This window comes from Dermochelys coriacea, chromosome 3, assembly GCF_009764565.3.
Source record: "Dermochelys coriacea isolate rDerCor1 chromosome 3, rDerCor1.pri.v4, whole genome shotgun sequence".
Taxonomy (NCBI): Eukaryota; Metazoa; Chordata; order Testudines; family Dermochelyidae; genus Dermochelys; species Dermochelys coriacea.
Window position 1 is genome coordinate 96,687,693 of NC_050070.1, and position 24,054 is coordinate 96,711,746.

Consider the following 24,054-nt stretch of genomic DNA (forward strand, 5'->3'; position numbering starts at 1 on the left):
CCCAGGTTGGACTAATTTGAACTTCAGTCCTAGTGTACCTTCCATATTTTCTAAGATAGTCAGTCTTTTTGGACTCTTGCTGAAAAAAGAATATAATAAAGACATTAAATTTATAGCTTTTTAAATGTCTTTTGGAAGAGTCTGCAGCTCGTATTAGCGCTAGTTGGAGTAGATGGCCTCTGTAGTGTGTATAGGAGAGATTAGGGTTACACTTTTCTCTGAGCAAAGCTTGTGATCCACCATGTCTTACAGAGAAGTTTGCAGCTCCATCAAATGCACAAGCAGCCATCCATTTGGGGTCGCATTGACAAGTATTTAACTCTTCTAAGATGTGGGTTGTCACAGATACAGCCAATCTGTCTTCCATAACTTGAACATCTAGAAATGCCTCTACTGGCCTACCCCTGACATCAAGATAACATACACAATGACTTAATACTTGATGACCATTTGCATTGGTGCATTCATCAGCCATGTATGCAAATTTTTTGAATGTGGTGAGAGAGTTCTTCACTTTTTCAACTGTTGAGTCTTTCACTGTTGCACCACATGCGTCTAGCCAGTCAGTTGAGTTTCTTGCAGAAAGATAGTGAGAGCATTTGCGGGTCTTGTTCGGAACCAGTGTTCAATTTCAGGATGAACAAGTGACAATGCACTTAACATTGGCCTCCAGTTTGTAATGTGTGGTATCTCTTGCTTAAATAGAAAGTATGATGCCACGGCCATGTTTGTTTGCATGAACTGTGTTGTGTCTCCAGGATTCTTAACAGCCTCATTAACATTCACTGGTGTTGTCCTTGGTCAGTGGAGACTCAGAGTTTAGAGGTGCTTTCACATGAGTTCACCTCCCAGGTGGGGGGCAAGAAGGCACCTTGTTCATTCCTCCAGCTGCTCACTGTTCGCTCTGGCCAGTGTTGTTCGTTGCGCACCGTTCACTCCATTGCTCTGTTGCCAATGGCCCTGCGCCATCACCTTCTGCTGCCACCTGCCACTGTGACCTCTGCCAGTTGGTCTCTTGAGGTTTCCACCCAGCTCTCAGTGATTTCAGCTGAGCTCTCAGTGGGGAAACCTTGGTGCTAGTGCAGACTGGGCTGTCTCTTCCATAGAAACACTGTCCCGCAGCAGGTCTAAGCACTTAGACCTGATTATCAGTAATTTCAGGTGTAGTGATCACTTAACAGAACAAAGACTATCTATGGAGCCTAATCAGCTCTGTCTTTAAACAGTGGAGAGAGGCAGGTCTAATAGTACTTGTGACTCAGGCAGACCATCAAGCAAAACACCTGTCCCCACCCTCTCTCTTGATTCCCTCAATCAGCAGAGGCTAAGTACGGTTCTACTGCCCTTTATTCATACAATAAGAATAACAACATTTCTTTACCCCCCCCACATCCAAGTGATTTGTAACCCAACCCCAGCCAGTATCTATCACTTGGGCAACACAGCTCTGTTTGCTGGATACCTAGGTAGATTAGGTTTGAATGTAAATACAATCTGGTCCTGAAGCCTTTCCCCCCAACCCCCAGCTCATCACTAGCTGTCAGGGAGAGCTCATTTAGACTTTGCTTACAAATCATAATTTGAAATTATTAGGTTGGCCAACATCACCAAAATGAATGCATTGACATGGTCGTAAAGCAATAGCTGTATAGGAAGCTAGCCTATGTTCATACTTTTCAAATCTATTATACTTTTTCAGATATATGTATTTTATCGTACTCTTTATATGCTTTTAAAGTGCGTATTAATGTTTAAATTTCAATTCAAATGTCCAATCACAATCACTAAATTGGCAACACTGCATGTAACTAGTTCACAAAACTGGGGGGGGGAGGGGTTGGGGAAATTCAGGGGGGATAATTACCCCCATGAGGGGTGTGTAGGAAAATCCCTGGATTGCTTTCAGTAGTCACTGGGAGATCTGTGCTGATTCCAGTAGAGTCCTGGCAATCCGGGAGGGTTGGCAACCCTATCCTCAGCTCATTCTACCTTTGCCTAAGAGCCTTCAGGTGGTAGCAGCTTTTACTCATTACTGAAACAGATAAGGTCTAAATGAGTAACCTAGAACTGAAAAGCCCTGTATTCTGTTATCAGCCTCCTGAGCTATTCAGTCAACATTCTCTCTCCTAAATAACATGGACCCAGAGAGCACAGGATGAATGCAGGCTATTACTGAGCCTGTAATCTAGGATAAATTTGCTTACAGTCACTTAACTACCACTGTCAACAATAACTCATTCACTAAAGGGCTTTGTTATAGCTGGAGATTGAAATTATACAGTTAAATTTATTGAAGTGCATGGTGTATTACATCTTCTGTAATAATCATGGTAAACCCCTTTAGTGAAACCCACTTTAAAATGCTGATGAACTAGCATTGCCTGTAGGTTGCAATACACATCTCTGGCTTACATGTTTTTATCATGGTGATAAGGAACATCACACTTCACTGACTAAAAGAAGCACATTCATATATTCGTTATAAGGCTGAAATGCTACTGTCAAGTAACATGGAGTAGGGGGCAGAATATGACTTAGGATTGATAATGGGGACAGAACTTTCACCCAGATCCCATTCAGTCCATCAGTAGTGAGTGAAAGTTGCTCACACTAGTGGCTGTTAGGTGCCTATACTAAAAATACCAAAACAAACATACACTCCAGTTTCACATTGCCAATTTTGATGGGTTTTTTTGGAAACTTATCGATGGATTCAGCAGGAGCACCAAGGACCAAATGGTCATGAACACTGAGTTACCCAGCTATTCTCTCTCACTCTTGAGATGGTACCTCAGGTTTATTTTTGATTCACATTGGCAAGGCAGCAACATGGAAACTTGCAGTGCTACTGCCTGGGCTGCAGCTATTCAGTGGATACAGGAATTCAATCTCAGACTGTCGGTTTAGCACTGATGAAACTAGAACATTAATTCTTTACATGAATAGGTCACTGTTCATAGTTTGAGATACAAATCCCCCACCCCAAGCTAAAGGCTTTGTTCTTTAGATTCAGTCAGACACCACAAAATGAACAGTACCAGAATTAGTGCTTCACTAACATTTCCCATTACTGACAATGGAATTAAGTTCTGTTTCTTGCCAGTATACACTGAAAACCTTGCCTCATCGAGTACTATCAATGTACCGATCTCTGCTAGATTCCTCATCATGTCCTTCCGATTCATCAGTGAGAGTTCACAAAGGAAATTAGCAGCTAAAAACCAGAAAGTCAAATAGTTTTTACGTACACATCTACAACGCTCTTTATTCTGTTTGTTCTCTACATGTAGATGGTTTCCATTTATAACTTTAAATGAATGATAAACTTTTGTAGTTCAATAAACATGAAAAGATAGAGAGGAGGAGATGACTCCATCTTATTGTCCAAAGCAATAAGCAAATTGTCTTATTGTTCCCCGTTTCAGAGGTAAGCTTGCCTTAGGACCCTTCCAGCGGTCTCCATCAGTGTGGCACTGCTCGTTGCAGCAGGGGGTGCCTTGCCAGCGCTTGTCTGAAAAACGCCACCAGCCCCCGGACATGGGTCTGCTGTCAGGGTTCCCGGCTTTGGTCCCCGAACTCTAGGCAGTGTTCCTTGGGCTCTAGGTGTCGATCACCAGCACTCTGGCACAGACCACAGAGGCATGGCATCAGTCCCAGAGGGTCAAGACGACCATCCCTGAAGCCCCGTCGGTAGATCGCCAGTACAGATCACCGCATGCACGTCAATGGTCTCCGAGATGTCAGTCTTCTCGCTCCCATTCCCAATCTATGGAGCAGCATCGCACTCTAAACGTGAGGCTTCGATTTCTGGGGTACTGTTGCCGATCTGCTGAATGCCACCGTTGGTCACTGGGGTCGTGGCACTGAGAGCCATCACCCCCGTACAAGTCTTCAGTTGAGGTCCATGGCCAGAGCCGATGGGATCGGGGTAGACAGGTGTCCTCGGTACCCTCTTGGTACCACAGACGAGTCTCTCTCTCTTCGGGCTCGGACAGCCTGGAGGAGAACCTGCCTGCAGGCCAACATCACCCACTGGGGGCATCGACATTCCCCTCTGGGCCACCAATGGCCGCATGACCCCAGAGCCAGTGGTTGGCCCCTTGGCAACTATAGAACCCCTGGGAGTTTTCACCCCATTGCAGGGACATAGGTCGGTCTTGGGGCATCTGAAAGATGGTCAGCAACAGTCTTCCACCCGACCCCTAACTTGGGCGCAGAGTCAGAGCAGGCTCCCCAGGGTCAGCCAGCCTCAGCAGAGACTCTCCTAGCAGAAGTGGTGCAATTAGCAGACCCACCTATACCTGCCTCCTCCTCATCTTCGCCTGATGAGATGATAGTGGGGCGCTCTCACACGGTTCCCCAGGATGATGCAAGGGCCCATCAGGAGCTTTTGAAGTGGTGTACACTTCGGTACACGTGTTCATGGACACATTGAGCCATCACCCAGCAAGTCAGAGATGACACTGTATTTGGCAAAGCTGTGTTGCAATCAACATGTCCATGAACTCCTACCTGTCTCCAATGGTACTGCTGGAGTCACCTACAATGGAATGGACATGAGCAAGCACTCGAAGAAGAAAAGATGGTACCTTTCGTAACTGTTGTCTTCGAGATGTGTTTCTCATGTCTATTCCATGACCCACCCTCTTTCCCATCTGTTGGAGTTCTGGCAAGAAGGAACTGAGGGAGGGTTTCAGAGTAGCAGCCGTGTTAGTCTGTATTCGCAAAAAGAAAAGGAGTACTTGTGGCACCTTAGAGACTAACAAATTTATTAGAGCATAAGCTTCGTGAGCTACAGCTCACTTCATCGGATGCCTTAATAAATTGGTTAGTCTCTAAGGTGCCACAAGTACTCCTTTTCTTTTTGAGGGAGGGTGGCGCCCTTTGTACCGGTGCATAAGTGCACTACTCTAGAGGGCACCAGAGCTGGACCTTTCTGGATATCATTGAGGGGAAAACTTCTGGCATCGGTGCATGTGGCAAGCACACACACCTACAATGGAATGGACATGAGCAACACATCACAAAGAACAACAGTTACGAAAGATAACAGTCTTTTTCAACTACTATTTAGTCCTGTTGTCTGTGACGAGTCTGAAGCGCTGAGAGAGTTTGCTGTATTATATTCTTATTCGCCAATAGTATTATTAATTTTCAACATCAAGAACATATTCTGCCCCCATTTATACCTGTGCAATCCAATACAAAGACAGTGGGGTTGCATATGTGCAACTGAGAGTGGAATTTGATCTGGAGGATCTTTATTATTCTTGGCAACTATGTGTGAACAGAAAGAAGACAGTCTGAGTTTCGAGATTCCAGGCTGAGTTCACAAGGGAGGCAGTTTACAAATGTAACAAAGTGGTGACTTTTTAACAGAGAGGTTCACTGAGACAAGAAACATCTAAACCCCTATTCTTTTAAAAGTTACTTTATTCAGAAAACTGCATGTAAAGACAATAAATGTCATGTTTTATGCAGCCAAAGATATTCCCCCATTGCATAACTGTCCAATAAGGAGCAAACATTCAAAATCAACAACCTGCCCCACCAAGTTATCGCAGGTAAAAACCTAAGTTTGAAGCATACTTAGAGAGTTAAATTTAGCTCTTGTTGGATCAAAAAGAGGAAGTAAATTTCAGAGTTAAGAGCCAGGTAATAGGAATGTCATGCCACCAGCCCCCAACATTTAAATATAAGAACTATCAACTCAGATGCCTCAGCTGATAACTTCTTCCCTGGCCAAAGGGAGAAAACAGTTTTATAACCAGTAAGGGTAGTTTCATATGTGGACTGCTAAAATTGAAACAGTTTTGAGTTACCGAACTGCACTGGAGTTATGAAGATTTCTAAATGATGTATTATAGAGGGGAAGTAGGTCCTGTTTGTCTCACCTAAGTTAAAGTGATTCAAATGTTTAAAGTTGAACCATTTTAATATTCTAGTTGATAACAAGTGCAGTGTGCAATAAACGTTGCTGGGAGCACTGTTAGCATGTAGTTTCCTATGTTTAAAGAATTCTGTTATTATCTGCCTTATTATTGTCACACTATTCTTAATGATATATGGATGTGATGCATTTATTTGTATTACTGCAGCACCTAAGAATCCTAGTCTTGGAGCAGGAGGACTTCATTGTGCTAGGCAGCAAAAGTATGCCAACAATTTATGAATGCTGCCTTTGGAAATTTTAGTAGTATAAAAAGAATTCAACTGGGTTACAGTGACCTGTAAATGAAGAGATTATTTCGTTTGCAGATTTAAACAGGGACCTGATTCTGGCTAACCTCCAAGAAGACTGAGTTGATCCAGTAACCAAAGATTGCTGAATGGAGTGTGAAGAACATATCAGCTTTGGTAGTAGTTTTGGACTTGTATTGACAGAGTCTGTGGAAAAAGAGTCATTTTGAAATTTGAAACCCCCCTCCTTGCAAACTCATATGTTTTAGAGCATAAAGAGATTAATTAACAAAAGGCACTTAATGCGTGTAGGAGGGACTTCTACTCCAAAGCACATTAGGAATCCTGCTCTGAGACACCTGTAGTTCATAAAACAGAGGCTCTCTCCATGCTCCTTCTAAATTGTTCCTCTGCTATCCTTCTCTGGAGCTTGTCAATTTCAGTTCCAGGCTCCAAGTGTTCTGTAGCATACTGGAGTTAAATTCTCAAGTATTCAAGCCACCTTGAATCCTCTGATGCATCAGTGCAAAGTTCTGTAGCATGCACTTTTTAGGAGCCCAGTTTAGGGGATTCTGTGGAAATCATAACTGAACTGTCTGAATTTTGTGCATGTAAAATATGAATCACAACTTGCACATCAGCAGTTTTTGACCTATATATTCACACAAACATTTAAAAAAAATAAATTTTGAAAAAGTAATTTATAAAATTATCAGTGAACTCATTCCCCTTTTCTTCCTTTATCATGGCTCTGTGGCTCAAATCCAAAGAAAAATGGAGGCAGAACGGTGAAGAGAAGATTACCAGAAAAATGCCAGTATACATTTGATTTAGTATTGTAACTTTGTTGGTCCCAAGGTATGAAGGAGACATGATGGGTGAGGTAATATCTTTAATTAGACCAGCTTCTGTTGGTGGAAGGGGCAAGCTTACAAGCTTCACAGAGCTCTTTGTCAGGTCTAGAGAAGGTAACCAGTGTGTCCAAGCTAAATACAAGGTGGGACAGATCAAGCACAATGTTGTAGGAGACCACTTAAAAAGAAGTGGGCAGTTAACACCCTTGCAGTCATAGGACAAAAGTCATAACTTTTGTATCAAAGGTGTTTGTATTGCAGGTGTATATGTAGCACTTTCTTCCTTACTTGCCTCCCCACTCCTTGCTGTAAGCAGATTGTATACTAAAATGTTTAAGAATCCTGTTCTCCCAGTGCCTCAATAGGATTTTTGTGTGATTTATGCCTTTTTATTGTTTATTAACAAAGAAGTGTCTGAGGACAATGAATGGTGCATATTTACATACTTGTATAATAAGGCTGCATGCCACCCCTGGAGGCCTGGAGAGAGTAAGACACTTGGCTTAGGTTATTTCACCCAACTCCAGGATCACATGGGGCAGGAATTCCTTCCAGAGGCATAGTCTGAGCTAGGAAGGAGAAATGAGAGACTTGGCTTATAGAGATGCAGCTGCATGACTTCAACCCTCTCAGAGTCCGTCTACATACAAACATGTACTGCAGTAGTTAAACCTGTTCTAGTTGATATCTTGGGGGAGAGGGGCGGTTTTTCAGGGAAAGTCTCTGTGGATGCTCTTATGTAGGAATAAGTGTCCTGTTCTGATTTAGCGTACACTGAATTTTTACATCCGTAAGCAAAATAGAACACATTCTAAAATAAGAGAGGTGTAAATAAGAACTGATTTAGTTATTGCAGTGCAAGTTTGCGTGTGGAGAAATCTTCAGTTTCTGAAACTCTACCAGGAACGAATTACCCATATTTCTGGGACAGATTTTCCTCTTGAGAGGAAGGAGCATGATGACTCTGGTAAGAAGGCTATAGGCTATTGTTGGTAGGAAAAAGCAGTCTGGTGCAGGGATTGGGAAGGAACTTTAATGTATCTACTATGGAAAAGAATGAATAAAGGAAAAGTGAAAATGAAACATAACAAAGGAATATAGTTTATAAAGAAATGGGAGATGGGCAAGAATTTTAGGTACAAGTGTGTGGTGGTGGGGAATTGTATCAGAGGCTAAATTCTATAAAAAAAAATCACTGTTTCTACTGTTGAATCACAAGTTGCACATAGAAAATTTAAATAATTGTATAATCTCTTATAGTACTATTGTCCACTGTCTTTCTCCTCTGGTTTATCACCTGTTACTTCATGTCTACTGAGATAGTGTTAGGACAGCGCCTGGGGTGGTGGGATCCTGGGGCCTCTGAGAGCTACCCAAATAAATATAAAAGTTGTATAAGAAATTACAGTGATGCTAACTCTCACAATTTTGGGGGAATGATGTGATTTTGGTTGTGACTTGTGCCTGTGTAGTGAATTTGAGCCTGCAAATTGGCTGTCTGCCCCACTTGCCTGCCTCTTGAGGCAGAATAGCTAACCAGAGCTGCTGCAGACAGAGCTGTCTCTCCCCACCCCTCCAACCCCAGAGCAACCTAAAGCCATTCTCATAGGAGGAGAGGGTGAAGATGGCTCTGTACCCTCCCCTTCTTTGAGCCATGGGGACAGGATGGTTCCTTTGCCCCTGCCTACCCTGCAACATCTGGCCGGGAGTGGGGATGGGGGGGAAGCGAAGACCCTTTGAGTGTCCCCTCAGTCTGGAAGCCATCGCAGTGGGGGGTGAGGAACCTCAGGAGCAGCAGAGGTGAAGCTGTATGAGTGAGTGCAGAACTGAGGGCAGCTTTGTGGACTAAGCTGATGGGGTGGGAGCTGGGTGTGGGATGAATTATAAAAAGCACACAGGATCTTTTCAGGGGAAAAGGCAGTACGCCCTGTTATTGAAAATACAACAGTTAGTGTGTACTCAGATACACGCATGCGCGTGCGCGCCCGTCAGATAGTCTTATAGTTACCAGTCTGTCATAGCTTGAATCAATCTACTGGCCAGTTCGATTGAGCACAGAGTGATGAGCTGGGTTCTGTCGGTCGCACTCCAAGGCTTTGCAGGACTGAACTCAGAGTTCTATGGCAAAACACCCCAACTTTACACTTGTAAATTCCCACTTTAGTCTATAGATTTTTGCAATGTCATTTTGCAATTGTTAGTTCCTAAGTGGTGTTAATCTTGGAGTTTTCCAAGGTTATCTCTTATTTGTTGTCTCGCCTTCGGGGGTGTTTGCCTCGCCTCTGAGGTTGTCAATGCTGCTAACTCGTAGAGCATCAGATACAATAGATGTTTTCTGATTGTTTCCTGCTATCTCTCCAAGTCTTCACTTCTTCTTGAGCATCTGGACATTTGTGATAGCTTTCACACTCATCCTTAACCATGCACATATCCTTTACTCACACCAAACAATTTTACAGAGAATTTCAGACAGGATTACATTTTAGAAAGAGTTATATGGTTACTAAAGGGTTATATGGTTACAAAGGAACCTTACATAACTTTGTTTGCAATGCAGATAAGAAACAAGACCTTATAGCAAACAGTGTAATGAAAAGGAAAGAAAAGGTGACCATAATCAGCCATAAGGACTGTTCTGGTCTGTTCCTGCTTTAACATCAGTTCAGACACAGGTGGCCTGTCTGATTTGTTTTACCAATGGCCCCTTAAGCCATTCCTTTCTACTATTCAAAAAGGGTGGCTGTCAGGATATGGTTAAATCGTACATCAGATACATGCTACGTTATTATATCCTTCATTCTAAATTATTGAAAATACATACATAAAATCCTACTACTACAAATTAACTGCTGGGGGGGGACAGGCAGATGTGCAGGTGAAAGCTCTTTCAACGGGGCCAAAGTCATCTTTCTTTTTCTCACTCTCACCCACAATGGAAAGGGGGAATTAAAAATCAACAGACAGACCAAAAAAGCACTCTGTGTAGTCTTTGAAAGAAAAGAAAACCTCATGTTTTGGAGGTCTAACTATGATTTTTGATCTCCTGAGGTTGGCAATAGTGGGAAATATATAATGGAAAAGAAAAGCATTTTTTTCAATCTCTTAGCCTTGGATTATCAGTCTTATAGTGAGCAGAGGATTCACAATTTAATAGGGATTTTGCTCATGAGGGACACTAGAAAAAATAAGAGAAATTTGAAGGTAACTGATTCTTCGAGCTCCATATTCACCAGTATTAAAAGTTCTGCAGGCCAGAATTTTCCCTTCACTTGCATTTGTGCAATCCCACATCTTCCTTGATAACACCTTAAATGGCTTATGAACATGTATCAGAGGATAGAATTTGGCCCTGTGGTAGGATTAAATTATTCCCTAACGGGAGAGTCTAGATGTAATCCGTCTCCCTTTTCCATGTCTGTCTGCAATCCTAACAGTAACTAACTTTAGTTCGTGAAGTTAGCACATGAGTCTCAGAACACACAGCAAACTTTCTGAGTAAGAAGGTGTCATTTTTACATAGTCATATGTGGTCATCTTAGGCAAATTATTCAGGCTGTAATTTTGAAACTGATATATCTAAATGAGTGGAAAATTAGGCCATTTTGGGGCTTAACTTTAGGTCTCCTTCTTTAAAAATTGTGGCTTTAACCTCTCTGCCTTTTTCCTTTGTGAAATGGGGAATTGTGAGATTTAATTCACTATTTGTGTGGTTCTAGGGTACTGCAGTGATTGAATACCATAGAAATTCCTGTACATAGTATTTGCGTTTATATACTCAGTTTATGAGAGTAGAGTAGGTGTAGCACCATTATATGGTAAAGCTCCAAACAGAAGAAGTGTCTTCAAACTTTAACCTTTCTCGATTTAAAAGTACTGCCTTTCCATTCCTTACAGCTTTACCTTTTGTAGTGATAGTACTCTTATTCTTTCAGTATGTGTGAAATTCTCCCCACTGTGGAGTTGTCTGCACAAGACTCTGAGCACTGCATAGTCAGTTAATGCATGATGTAAGTGGTGTGTAGAGTTTTTATCTATGAAATATATTTATATCTGCTATAAGCATTCTCTGTTTAAAACAAGTATTTGTATTTAAGAACATAAGAATGACCATAGTGGGTCAGACCAGTGGTCCATCTAGCCCAGCATCCTGTCTTCTGACAGTGGCCAGTGCCAGGTGCTTCAGAGGGAGTGAACAGGGGAGGGCAATTATCAAATGATCCATCCTGTCCTCCAGTCCCAGCTTCTGCCAGTCAGAGGTTTAGGGATACCCAGAGCAAGCACCTGTGTTACAGACCATCATGGCCAAATGCTATTGATGGACCTGTCTTCCATTTGATTGCGCGTGATGTAGAATAAAAAGGCAACAGCTTATCCTGTGCTCTTCAAGGAGCAGATAGAATTTGCTTTCACTATGCCAACTTCTGGTAAGAAGCACGCATAAGAGCATTGAGCTAGCAAAGGCAGCCAGAGGCTTCTGGAGCAAGTGTAATCTTTTTTCACTTGTAAAAACTGGGCTCTCTCTTTGGGTACATGTTTTTATCCTTTCTTCATGAAATAAAAAATACCACCGTAGTCTACTTGTATTGCATATCTTAATAAGATGTAAAATGAGGATTAGCTAGACTGTCTCTCTCAGTAGCCAATATAAAAGATAAAATGTTTTGAACATAGACTCACTGGCAAACATACATGTGCATGTGCTTTGTGCATGTGATGTAACAGATGAGGATGTGATAGAAAAGCAAAATTACTATTTTAAAATATTTTCCAGAATGTGTTCAAAATAAACTTAAAATAAAATGACGTTTTGTTAGTGTACAGATAGCTAGAATTCAGAACAAATGCATTATCTTGTGCAATTCACAAGATGTGTTGGAAGTGCTTTGCTTTTTGCATAGTAGACATGGAATACTTGCTTCACAGCTATATGACCACATACCTGGTAATTTTTTACCCTTCTGTTTACATGCAGGTGCAGCTGGGACAGGCAGATATAAAATGTCCAATCACAGAGTGCAATGAAAACTTGGATGAACCAACTGTCCTCTACAACCTGCCACATGATGACATCATCAAGTATAAATACTTCCTGGAACTCAGCCGTATTGACTCCAGCACCAAGCCATGCCCTCAATGCAAACACTTTACCACTTTCAGGAGGAGAGGTCACATTCCAACCCCTACGAAATTGGAGAACAAATACAAGTGAGCATGCTCACCAAACCTATGGATTAGATGACACAGCTGTGAGCAACAAAAGTAGGACAGCATGTGGTGGGCATTAAATGGGCTTTCCTCCATTGCTGGAGCCTAATGTAAGCTGTGATTTAGAATATGAATCTATAGTATGATACCTCTGAATAACTGGTCAAGTCATGTAACAGTTCAGTCGTCTATTTGAACTTTGTTTTTATCATTTATTTCTTGTGATGGTAGAAGAACAGTTTTGGCCATTAAATTTTCATGATACCTTGAAAGGTGACTGAGCCTTTCACTTTACTCTGTGCACTAACTGAACGTCAGTTTGGACAAAAAAGAGATGGGGGTACTAAGATTGATTTTCATAATTAACCAGAGTTTTAGCCACACAACTCCAGTCAACTTTTCTCACAATTAACAAAAATGTTTAGGTACAAGTATAAAGCCCTATGTGTTGGGGAAGCACTTTTCCTGAGGGCTGCTATGCTGCTTTGTGATCAGTTGCTTATAGGTGAAACTTTTATTTTTTTAATGGATAACTGTTTTAAAATTCCCAAAAGGTAATCTGATTATCAGTTGCTTAGAATTCTTCATTACCCTACTGAGGAAGGTATGATACCGGAAGGTCAAGGAAGGTAGAGGTGAAAAAGATGTATCATATATTTATCTGTCCTCCTGTCATGCCAGAACATAATACTCTGAGAGGGGATATACTGGATATTAAGATGATAACGGTACATATGCTCATAGCCAAAAAAACAAAGTACCATCCAGTGTGCCTACAGTCTGACTGAAACTCACATGCATAATGCAAAAATGACTAGTAATAGGTAACTACTGTCCAGTTGCATTATTTAGTCACTTGTACTAGATTTTCTCAAAGTTACTTAACATTCTGAGAGCAAGTGTATTTGTATGATATGTGATTAGGTTTTAAACATGTTTACAACAGTGGGCACTAAATATTTTCTAGGATTAAAAAAATCCATATCTGAAGAATAGTGTTAGTGTAGTCTTTAACACTACCCCCCCCTTTCATTTTTTTTACTTAATTTAAATCTTGTTGCTTCAGATGCTTTTTTTGTTGCCATTTTGAGGAAGGAACATGTAGGGTGGCAGTTATATGACACATTTTTCACAACTATTTTACTCATTTCCTCTTTCTTCACTCTCCCTTTCTATGACTTTTTTTATGGTAAAATCCTAAAGATGACAGCACTTGTTTATATATTAGAGCCACATTTTTATTAGTTTATTTTATTAAGGTATTTACTTACTGCCATTTACATATTATTGGTAACCTCTAAAAAAGCTGCAAAGATGTGTATCATGTTCTGCGTCTTGAGTCACCACCATCTGTTCTAGAAAGCCCTCTGTGATGGCAAATGGCAGAGTTATTTCGAAGGGTGAGAGGATTTGGGCATGACACTCAAGTCATGTAACAGTTCAGTCGTCTATTTGAACTTTGTTTTTATCATTTATTTCTTGTGATGGTAGAAGAACAGTTTTGGCCAGTTCTTTGTCTTCTATGTATTTTATCAGTTAATTTAGGAATATTTGTTAGTAAATGGATGAAAACTACCAATTCATGATTAAGAATACTGTAACTTGCCTGTCACAGTCACTGTTTTTGCTTCTTGCTTTAATGACAGTAGTGCTGCAGATTTCCTGTCTTTGGAATATGCTGGTGTCTCGTTGGGTTTCAGGTCACTCAGGGTGTCTCTACACCCCAGCCAAGAGTGAGCCTCCTAGCCTGCTTGGACAGACTCATGCCAACAGGGCACTAGCTATAGTGATAAACATATCAGTATGGACATTGTGGCTTGGGCTGGAGCTTGAGCTCTCAAGCCTAAGAGGTCGGGTGGGCTTTACAGCCTGAGCTGCGACATCCATTCTGCTATTTTTAGCTTGATAGCTCGAGCGCCATTAGCATGTGTCTGTCCGCCTGGCCTGGGAGGCTTGCTCCCAGCTGCAGTATAGACACACCCTCCAGGGAAGCTGAATTCAGAATGACAGCTTCCTGGGCTGTGACCAGGCTGTGCTTACCAGCTTAGTTAGGAGTAGTGTAAAGGTATTTGTCATCTTTACACCTCCCTCTCAAAATCCTCAGGCACTCCAGCCATTAGGCCTCTTCAGAGCATACATTAGAGCAGCCTTATAACAGTTGTATTTTCTGCTATCTGTCCATGTCCCCAAGGGACAATTCAGCAGCTGAATATCGCTGAGGTAGAAGGACACACTGATCACAGTGCTTACACTTCTAGTCTCATCATAGAGAGGGAGAGTCACTAAGTGGCCTATTAAGTCCAGTGTAGGGCTGCCAGAGCAGACTGGAGAATGAGGCCCAATATATATTTGTTTGAAACTGTAGGTGTTTCCCCAAGGAATGTAGAATTAAATATGACTGTGTGAAATAAAACATTAGTTCTTTTGTTACATTTATCCTTGTTGTCTAGACCACTGCATTTACAGTAGAACCTCAAAGATATGAACACCAGAGTTCCGGACTTACTGGTCAACCAGTCGCCTTCTGGAACCGGATGTAATCAGGCAGCAGATGGGGAGAGAGAGAGAGACACACACACACACACACACACACACACGCAAATACTTTATTACCTCGGGAGCACCAGGCTCAGGGCTTTAGACGTGTTGTGGTGGGGTCATGCTAAGGCTCAGGGTTTCAGCCCTGTGGGGGGACACCGGGGCTTGGCCTTTTAGCTACAAATGGAGCCCCAGTGCGCACGCTTCCCCTCCCCCTCATACTGAAACCAGGAGCAGAGCCATGGGGAGCCCCAGCACTCCCTGTCACCCCAGGCCGGAGGCCGGGAACAGAGTTGCAGTGCAGAAGCCAGGAACGGAGACACAGTGCTGAAGCCCCAGGCCTCAGCGCTCCCCCCAGATGTAAAGCCCTGAGCCCTGGTGCTCCTGAGGTTCAGAAGCCATGATCTCCCGCTGCCCAGAGCCCTGACACCACTCCCCTCGGCTGCAGCCCCAAGGCACACACCCTCCACCACCAGTGGCTGAAGTCCGTAACGTCTTGTTCAGAGTTATGGACAACCTCCATTCCCGAGGTGTCCGTAACTCTGAGGTTCTACTGTAGCTTTATGATAAGTGGTCTCCTTTTTTGTAGACTTGATCTAAGATCCATTTGGTAAGTCTGGATTTGCCAGATTGTGTTCCCTCAGAGTGACTGAAGATAATGCCTTCCCACTTGTCCTTGTGGAACCGAGCTCATTTGAGGCTATCCTACATTTGTGTAATTTGGTAAAAATCAGTAATTTTTCTGAGACAGAGTCCTCCAGATGGAAATACTTGAAAATGGCCGCCTTTGGACAGCTTGCTCATTTGAGCTATTCAGGTCACCTGCTTTTGTTTCTACTAGTTGCACTTGAAAGAAATGGCAGGTTGCAGCTCTGGCCATCTGTCTCAGTGCATATCAGAGTAGCTGATCTGTTTGCAGTTAATGTGATCATTGCTCATCAGATTTTCTTGAATTATTTCTCTCTATCACCAATAAACTATGTGACATGTAGAGCTGTCCAGTCACTGCTGCTGTGCCCACAAAGATTACCCTCCTGGGCTGCTGTTACCTGGCTGAATGCCTCTTTTCCCTGCTCCTCACTCCATCTGTAAATTACACCAGAGGGAATTCTTCCTTATCACCATTGAATAAGTTACACAAAATATATTGCCTTCAAAAGAACCAGCTTACATATTTGAGGCTTACAGAACATCAACAGTGGGACTGAAGTCTAGAAATACTGTATCAGTTGTGCATTTTTACTCTGAATAGTAATTCAGAGTATCTTTTAGAAACCAAGAATACACTTTTACTAGAGATTAAAAATAGCATACTCACATACTCCAAATAATTAATACAGTTTGAAAACAATTATTACAAATCATTCACATACCTTCTAAAACCTAAATTCACACTAATCTCAGCATTGTTTATTTTCCTTGCTGCAGTTGAGTCATCTACAAGCTAAAGCCTAAAGATCAGTTGTTGTTGGTTGTATTTTAGCAATGATACTAGCGGCATCAATCAAGATCAGGGCCCCATTGTAGTAAGCACTCTATGAATATAGAGTTAAAGGACAGTCCCTGCCCTGAAGTTTAGAATTTAATTCAGGGGTGTCAAACTCATTTTGTGGTGTGGGCCTTATTACCCATTCAGTCAGTCAGTGGGCTGGGAGTAAAAGTGTTAACTGATTTTTCCTAGAATCAATAGAGTTCTGGTCACTGGTGCCTAGAATGTTTCCTTTAAATTTTGGAATTGACTGGTTAGGGCGTTTACAAGTTACTGCATTACAGATAGAAACACTGAGAAACACTTGGCAGCAGTTGGCTAGCTGCTGAAGATCTTCAGTTTTTAGAAAAGGTAACTATGGCTACATATTTGTTTTGGAGTGGAGATCACAAACTGAGAAATCACAAATATAGCACAATGTGTCATTATCTACTGTAGAATACCAGCACAGCATAGGTTACGTAACTTCTGTTAGTACAGTAACTCATCGCTTAACATTGTAGTTATGTTCCTGAAAAATGCGACTTCAAGTGAAACAATGTTAGTGAATCCAATTTCCCCATAAGAATTGATGTAACGGAGGGCTAGGTTCCAGGGAAATTTTTTTCACCAGACAAAAGACTGTATTATATAATATACACACACACACACACACACACACACACACACACACACACAGTATAAGTTTTAAAAAAATAATTTAATACTGTACACAGCAATGATGAGTGTGAAGCTTGATTGAGGTGGTGAAGTCAGAGGGTAGAAGAGGGTGGGATATTTCCCAGGGAATGCCTTACTGCTAAATGATGAACTAGAACAGCTGAGCCCTCAAGGATTAACACGTTGTTAATGTAGCCTCACACTCTACAAGGCAGAACAAATGGAGAGAGGGGAGATAGCAGGGCAGACAGAGACACACATCCTGTGTGTGAGAGAGAGAGAGATGCGCATTGCCCCTTTAAGTACGCTGACTCCACTCTTAAGTACATTGCCTTTTTAAGTAGGTCAACAAGTTGAGACAGCCCCTGCTGCCAGCATGCTCCCTCTATCCTGAGCCCTGTCGTGTCCCCCCTCCCATGGAAATGGGGTAAGCGAGGGGCAGGAGCAGGGGGGACAGGGACACCCTGACGTTAGCCCCCCTCTTCCCTCCAACCCTGCACAACAAGCAGGAAGCTCCTGGGAGCAGCTCCAAGGCAGAGGGCAGGAGCAGCACAGGGCAGTGGGGGGAGGGACAGCTGAACTGCCGTCAATTGATAGCCTGCTGGGCGGCTGCCACACAGGGAACTTAGGGGAACCGATAGGGGGGCTGCCGATCCACCCTGGTTCCGACCTCCCACCAGCCTGCTCCAAAGGTCTGCTCTTTCTACAAGCAGTTGACAAAGCAGGTGGCTGCCAAACAACGTTATAAAGGAGCATTGTGCAACTTTAATCGAGCATGTTCTCTAACTGATCAGCAATGTAACAACGAAACAGCATTAACCGGGATGAGTTAAGTGAGGAGTTACTGTAGCGATAAGTTAAAGTTTTAAGGACTTTAAAACAAGTTTGGAGGACACCGTCTAGGCTGGTAGATCAGTAATTAAAGCTACAAGCTCTGTGTGTTAACTTCTAGGGATGTATGCAAACCTATATCAGTCTTCTGAGACAGTAGGATACTGAAATAATAAGCATCCTACTCTTGCAAGCTCTTTGAACAGCTGGAAATTTCCATATCATTAAAAAGCAGCCTGGGGACAGGAATGCTTCTGACAGGCAGAGCAATAGATGATATGCATGCTTGTTTAAAAACCAGGCACCATGAGACTGACTCTAACAAGAAACCCAGCAGAGGCTTCAATATTTGTAATTCTGTAGAATTTTATCCGGGGAATGTTTGTAGTGCGAAGAGATGAGCATAGCTGGAAGGGGAAGGATTAATGCTGTAATCTTTAAATGTAACTTTCAACATAGGGGAGATACAGGGCCTGTCAATTTTGTCGTCCCTTTTTAAAAATAGGACATATTTGTATCCCTGCATATCTTTGTTCATGTCCTGGCTATCCTATGAAGTTGTAACTCTGGAGAATGTATTTCACAAGCTTTCAAATAAATATGATAGGGTTTCACCTGACTCTTAAAATTTGTGATACTTTAGGGCAGGAAGTGCTCTTTATGTGGGTATTTTATGTCTGTCAAAGATGAATCATGATATGACAGGGTTAGAAGTGACTGTTTGGAGCAGCTTCTGTGTTTGCAGAGACAGTCTTATATGGTATTACTTTCCTCATAGGGATATTTAATGTTATTTTTAAAGGTGTCTTATTTAGAGCTCAGTGAAATTTTTCAGACAGTTTATTTGCTGAAAAATGTGGTTTTGGTATTCTGTTCTTCTTTGAGTGCTTGGTCATGTCGATTTTATGCTAGGTGTGTGCGTACCAAGTGCACAGTTGCTGGAGATTTTTCCCCCTGGGGGGCCGGCCTATGCACTCAGCATGAAATGGATATGAGCAATACGTCTTGAAGAAAAACAGTTCCGGAAGGTTAGTAACTGCCTTTTTCTTATATTTCTAAACAAAATGTTTTGTATTTTTAGATACTTAGCTAGATTTATTTTACAAAACAAAATACAACTTCCAGGTTGGAAAGTCCACCATTCACTGAACGAAAAAACCCAATTATGCATTCAGCTCTAATCTTATTACTATGGCATCACTACTCCATTGTGCATTACATTGTCATCATGTTGTCCTTTATAAATTTGACATGGAGTAAAATTTTCAAAAGTGCCTAAGTGACACAGGAGCCAAAGATCCATTGACTTCCAGTGAGCTGAGGGCTGGTCTACAGTGAAAACTTACATCGTCATAGTTACATCTCTGAGGGATGTGAAAAAGCCACACCCCTTTGAGACGTAGCTATGCCAACCTAATCACCATTGTAGACAGCGACTAGAATGATAGAAGATTTCCATTGCGCTAGCTACCACCTCTCTGGGAGGTCAATTAACTACAGTGAGGGTAGAACCCCTCCCATTTCTGTAGTGAGTCTACACTGAAGCATCAGAGCAGTGCAGCTGCAGCTGTATCACTGTAGTGTTTTAAGTGTAGTCATACCATAACTAAGTGTCAAAGTCTCTTTGAAAAATAGGACTTAAGCTCCCCTGCCATGTAAGTACTTTAGAAATTTTACCTAGGGCCAGGAGGTTAAAGGAATACAAATTTAGTTACTTATAGCGCATCAAATTCCTAGCAGAATTTTTTAAAAATATACTCTTCTGCTTTTATTTACTTTTGTATTTATCTTGGACATTGAAAATCAATCAGTTGACTTTCATGTTCTGATGCACTGTCACTATCTGCAATATTTGGATTACAGATGCTGCAGAGAAGTACTTAAATGCAAACAAGCTTTCATTTTTTTCCCTTAATAATGGTGGAAACATTCCTGTTAATATATTAACTCTTTTTCACAATCTTTGTGCTGCCTTCCTTGAGGACTACAGTAGTCCTTTAATTACGTGATCACCTACTTCTTGTCAAATGCAATATATTGTGTTTTTACAATGTTGTATGTGTATATGCAGCATCTTGTAGTACTGTAGTTCAAAGACTGGAAAATAATATATGTTGAAAGTACTAAGTATATGACATTACATAACCTACTACAGAAAGCAAAATTAAGTTTCTTCATATTGTGGTATCATATAGGCCATCTAACTTAACAGCAAAGTTAACTGTCTCATCCTTTGAATTGCACATAAGGAAGGCTGTACTTGTTAGAGAGAAAATGTAATACATCGCAGCCTAAAATATTAAAATTCATAGTTTACAGAGGAGAACCTGCATCAGAATTGTGGCACTGATTCTCTACCTCCTTGCTTTGTGATTGTCATTTGCACCTGTGCAAAGTGGATGAAAACACCATCAAATGAGAGTAGTAGGAAGATAGTTTAAAGCCCTTCAGGGATTTTTTGGGGGTGGTCTATACACACATTTAGAATGGTTGTGTTAAGTCCCCATGGGTACACAGTTGTATACATTTATATCTGATTGAATTAGTTGAACTTGCCTCTGTAAACTTATAATGCAGAACACCAAGTTGCAATGGTTTAGTTAAATTGATTTAGAATCATAGTTCTCATTAAACGGGTGCAACTTTGTGCAGACGAGACCTTTGTGTTTGTACACTGCCTAGGCAAAATAGGTCTGGAGCCTCTAGGTGTACTACCTCAGCACAAAAGCTATTTGCTCTGTGTAGATGTAAATTACTACCACTAGGTACCGGGCAGTGAAAATAAGGTCTTTCTAAATCTTTAAGATGTGAATGCACCCTTGTGCGAATCAGAATAGTGAAGTAAAATACTAAAGGTTACACATTAATATAAAAGCATTAAATTGTATAAAAGTTTGTAGAAAAAGCTATGATATTACCTGAAAACACATTGTCTATCAAATAACTAAAGTTTGTACTAAACTGCTTATTCATAAAAGGGCAGAATGAAGAACTGTGCATTCAACACTAACTTTGGCCCCAATCTAACAAAGCACTTACAATTTGAATAATTCCATTGAATTCAGTGGGATTGCTCATGTGCTGAAATTAAGCACCTGTTTAAGGATTGGGGCCTTTGACTCTCCTGATCTTGAGTAATTAATTGTGACTCTTTAATGTTTTCTTAATATAGTTTCTTACATATAGAATTATACATTAAATTGGTACTTTTTTATATACTTTTTTAAAGGTTTGTTTGACCTTAGCTGTTAATGAAATTGAGAGCTTAATTAAAATTAGTTATAAAGGTGTTTATAATGATGGTGATAGTTTTTCCACACACATTCAATGCCCAGCTTTCACATTTGTCTGGTATTTTCTTGTTCACTTGTTTCTGCAGATCCAGTGTCCAACTTGCCAACTTGTCTGGTGTTTTAAGTGCCACTCTCCCTGGCATGAAGGTGTTAACTGTAAAGAATACAAAAAGGGAGACAAGCTGTTGCGTCACTGGGCCAGTGAGATGAACATGGGCAAAGGAATGCCCAGAAATGTCCAAAATGTAAGGTAAGCTATCCTCTGTTAGGGCACAATATCAGCTTTCAGAATTGCCAGTTGTATAATAATGAGCCAACTGAGGCTTCTGTTTGTCTAATGTTACTTCAGCAAATATATAATGGAATAATGGACTGGATGCATATTAAGGAGATGCTGGACTCCAGCTACATAAATAAGATTAGGTTTTGAATTTAACAAAGAGGTTGAATCCCTGATTTTTGAGTGTATTTTCTACAAAATTAGAGTGCTTATTCTCTGAGTTGAGAATGAAATTTCTGGGAATTACAGTAAATACGAAGTAAAATTATTCTAAAAATAGGTCCTTTAAGAAATTTAGTATCCCTCTTCATATTCCCTTGTAGTTAAAACTCTCTCTAGTGGTGAAGATTTATTTTAGGATTAATAGTCACTTTTTCATAATCTTTTTCAGTCTCTGCTGAAGAAGAAACTTTCAGTTAAGAAGAATGTTCTACTTAAGAAAATTTCATAATTTTCCTCCTTCAAATGGCCACCCTCTTCCCACTGTTCAGATGGGATCGAGGCCACAAGCTGTTTTAGCAAAGATGACTACTGCTTTCATTCACCTGATTTTTATATGCCCTTTTCCTACTTCCAGCAGCATAGGAAGCCACAACCTTTCCTTAGGGCAAAGTGGTTTCACTCCTATTTATAAACAATGGGAAGTGGGGGTTATTTTGAAAGAGGACATCCTATCTATGGGCAGCCCTTGATTGTCTGTAGGGGCGATGACTGGCACTATGAAAGTAGGCAGTTCTTTGAATTTCTCCAAAGATTTTATGCATTAGTCTCTGTCATCACAACTTTCAGTTACGAAAAATAACAGCAAAAATACCACTTATTCTAAATATTTCTGTTTAAAAAAAGCATACCCATGACACCAGATCTGCTCACAGAGAGTGTTAGATGGGAAACTTGTTGCATGGTGAAGTGTGTAGGAAGAGGGGGGAAATCTGGTGGGGAATGTACAGGTATGTTGGGGACAGGAGGAAGGGAGATACTGATAAGGGAAGGGCGAGAGGTGCACTCAGGATTTGACAGGACGGAACGGAGGGTAAAATTATAAACCTACACTCTAGCTGCAATGCGAAGCAACCGTAAACCAAGTGAACTAGCCAATATAATGCGGCCTTTTGTGGTGTTCTAGGGTGGGGTAAAGTAGATGCAGCATACTGTGGAGTCTGGCCACAAAAGTGTGAATAAAAATAATTATAAGTTGATATCTCGTATTTTCAAATGATTAGAAAAATATTATGGTAACATTTCATTGGGTTTCTTGTTTTACTGTTATGTATGAAAGTTAATAATTAAGAAAGGGCAATTCACAAAGTACACTTCCTTAAAGTAAAATATATCATATGGATATTCGCAAAAAGAAAAGGAGTACTTGTGGCACCTTAGAGACTAACAAATTTATTAGAGCATAAGCATATGGATATTGTAACTGTCCCTAAACGCTGGGTTTATAAAGTTTGAAATTCAGAGTTAACCTTACCTTAACATGTTGGGTTTTCTTTTAAAGTCATGGAAGATGCACAGTTAGGGCTCCTAACAAGCTTAACTCTGCCCTGTAGTGATACCAAGCAATAACATGATGATTAAAATGAAGGCCTTTTAGTGTTCAGGGCTCCAGATTAGAATAATTTTATGTTTAAAGACACAAACATTTGTCTGTTTTCTCATATGATGTCACTACAAACACAGAGTTAAGGTGGTTTGGGTCCCCCAGCTGAATATCTCCATACCTTAACATGTTTGGATTTATTTTAAAGTTAATCTTAACTCTGAATTTCCTGGTCTTATAGTGCTTAGTTTTGGGATAATTACAGCATTTCTAATGTATGGTTGCTCTAAATGACTACTGTAGTTTCACCTGTAATTCCATGGTTACATTTTTTTTGTGGAATTGATAATCAGAAATGTGTGCAAAGTAACTATGAAAACTGAGCTTTATTTACCAGCCTTCCTAAACCAGTATGAGACCCCAGATTTTTCCCGTGCCAGTTTGGCCTCCTGAGGTTTTTAAAATCTCTTCTCATATTGATTTTGGTAAAGTTTTCCAAAATCTCTCTATGATATCGACATCACCATCCATTAGTGTAATATTATGCAATGATAATCAACTTTAAAATAAAACTTCCAATTCAACAAAGCAAATTTTTGGCAAGTATTCAAATCTTTGACTAGAAAACTGCACAGTATTTAAATAAGAGGAGGATGTTTATCAGTGTATGCCAGAGGTGGGCAAACTACAGCCCGCGGCCCACATCCGGCTCACGGGACCGTCCTGCCCAGCCCTTGACTTCTGGCTGGGGAGGCTAGCCCCTGGCCCCTCCCCTGCTGTTCCCCCTCCCCTGTAGTTATGCCGCCACTCCATCAGCTGGCTCCGTCCCTGCGAGCTCCTGCCACTCTGAGTGGCTGGTAAGGGGGCAGCGGCTGGGGGGTTAGGCTGGGTAGTGGTCCTGGGGGCAATCAGGAGCAGGGGTGTTGGATAGGGGGTGGGGTCCCAGGGGGCCTGTCAGGGGGCAGGGGTGTGGATAGGGTCAGGGGACAGGGAACAGGGGGGTGTTGGATGGGGGTGAGGTCACGGGGGGACAGATGGGGCGGGAGGTACTGGGTGGGGGTGGTCAGGGGACAAGGAGCGGTGTGGGAGGGAGGTTGGATGGGTCGGAGGTTCTGAGGGGGCAGTTGGGGGGATGGAAGTGGGTGGGGGTGGATAGGGGGTGGGGCCCAGGCTGTTTGGGG

General features: G+C 41.5%; 1 protein-coding gene and 1 long non-coding RNA gene across 2 annotated transcripts in view; one reads left to right on the forward strand and one right to left on the reverse strand.

Moving 5' to 3' along the window:
- RNF217 (ring finger protein 217) overlaps positions 1–24,054 on the forward strand; it is a 99,994-nt gene that overhangs the window by 29,814 nt on the left and 46,126 nt on the right. The window contains 4 exon segments of the mRNA XM_038395622.2: positions 12,007–12,239; position 12,610; positions 21,137–21,254; positions 21,257–21,300. Of these exon segments, the coding sequence (XP_038251550.1) occupies positions 12,007–12,239; position 12,610; positions 21,137–21,254; positions 21,257–21,300 (396 nt within the window).
- Positions 1,798–23,140, reverse strand: LOC122459343. Its single transcript, XR_006279959.1, has 3 exons — positions 23,061–23,140; positions 2,850–2,857; positions 1,798–1,808 (listed from the first exon to the last, which is right to left on the reverse strand). It is a non-coding gene; the product is annotated as an uncharacterized LOC122459343 (long non-coding RNA).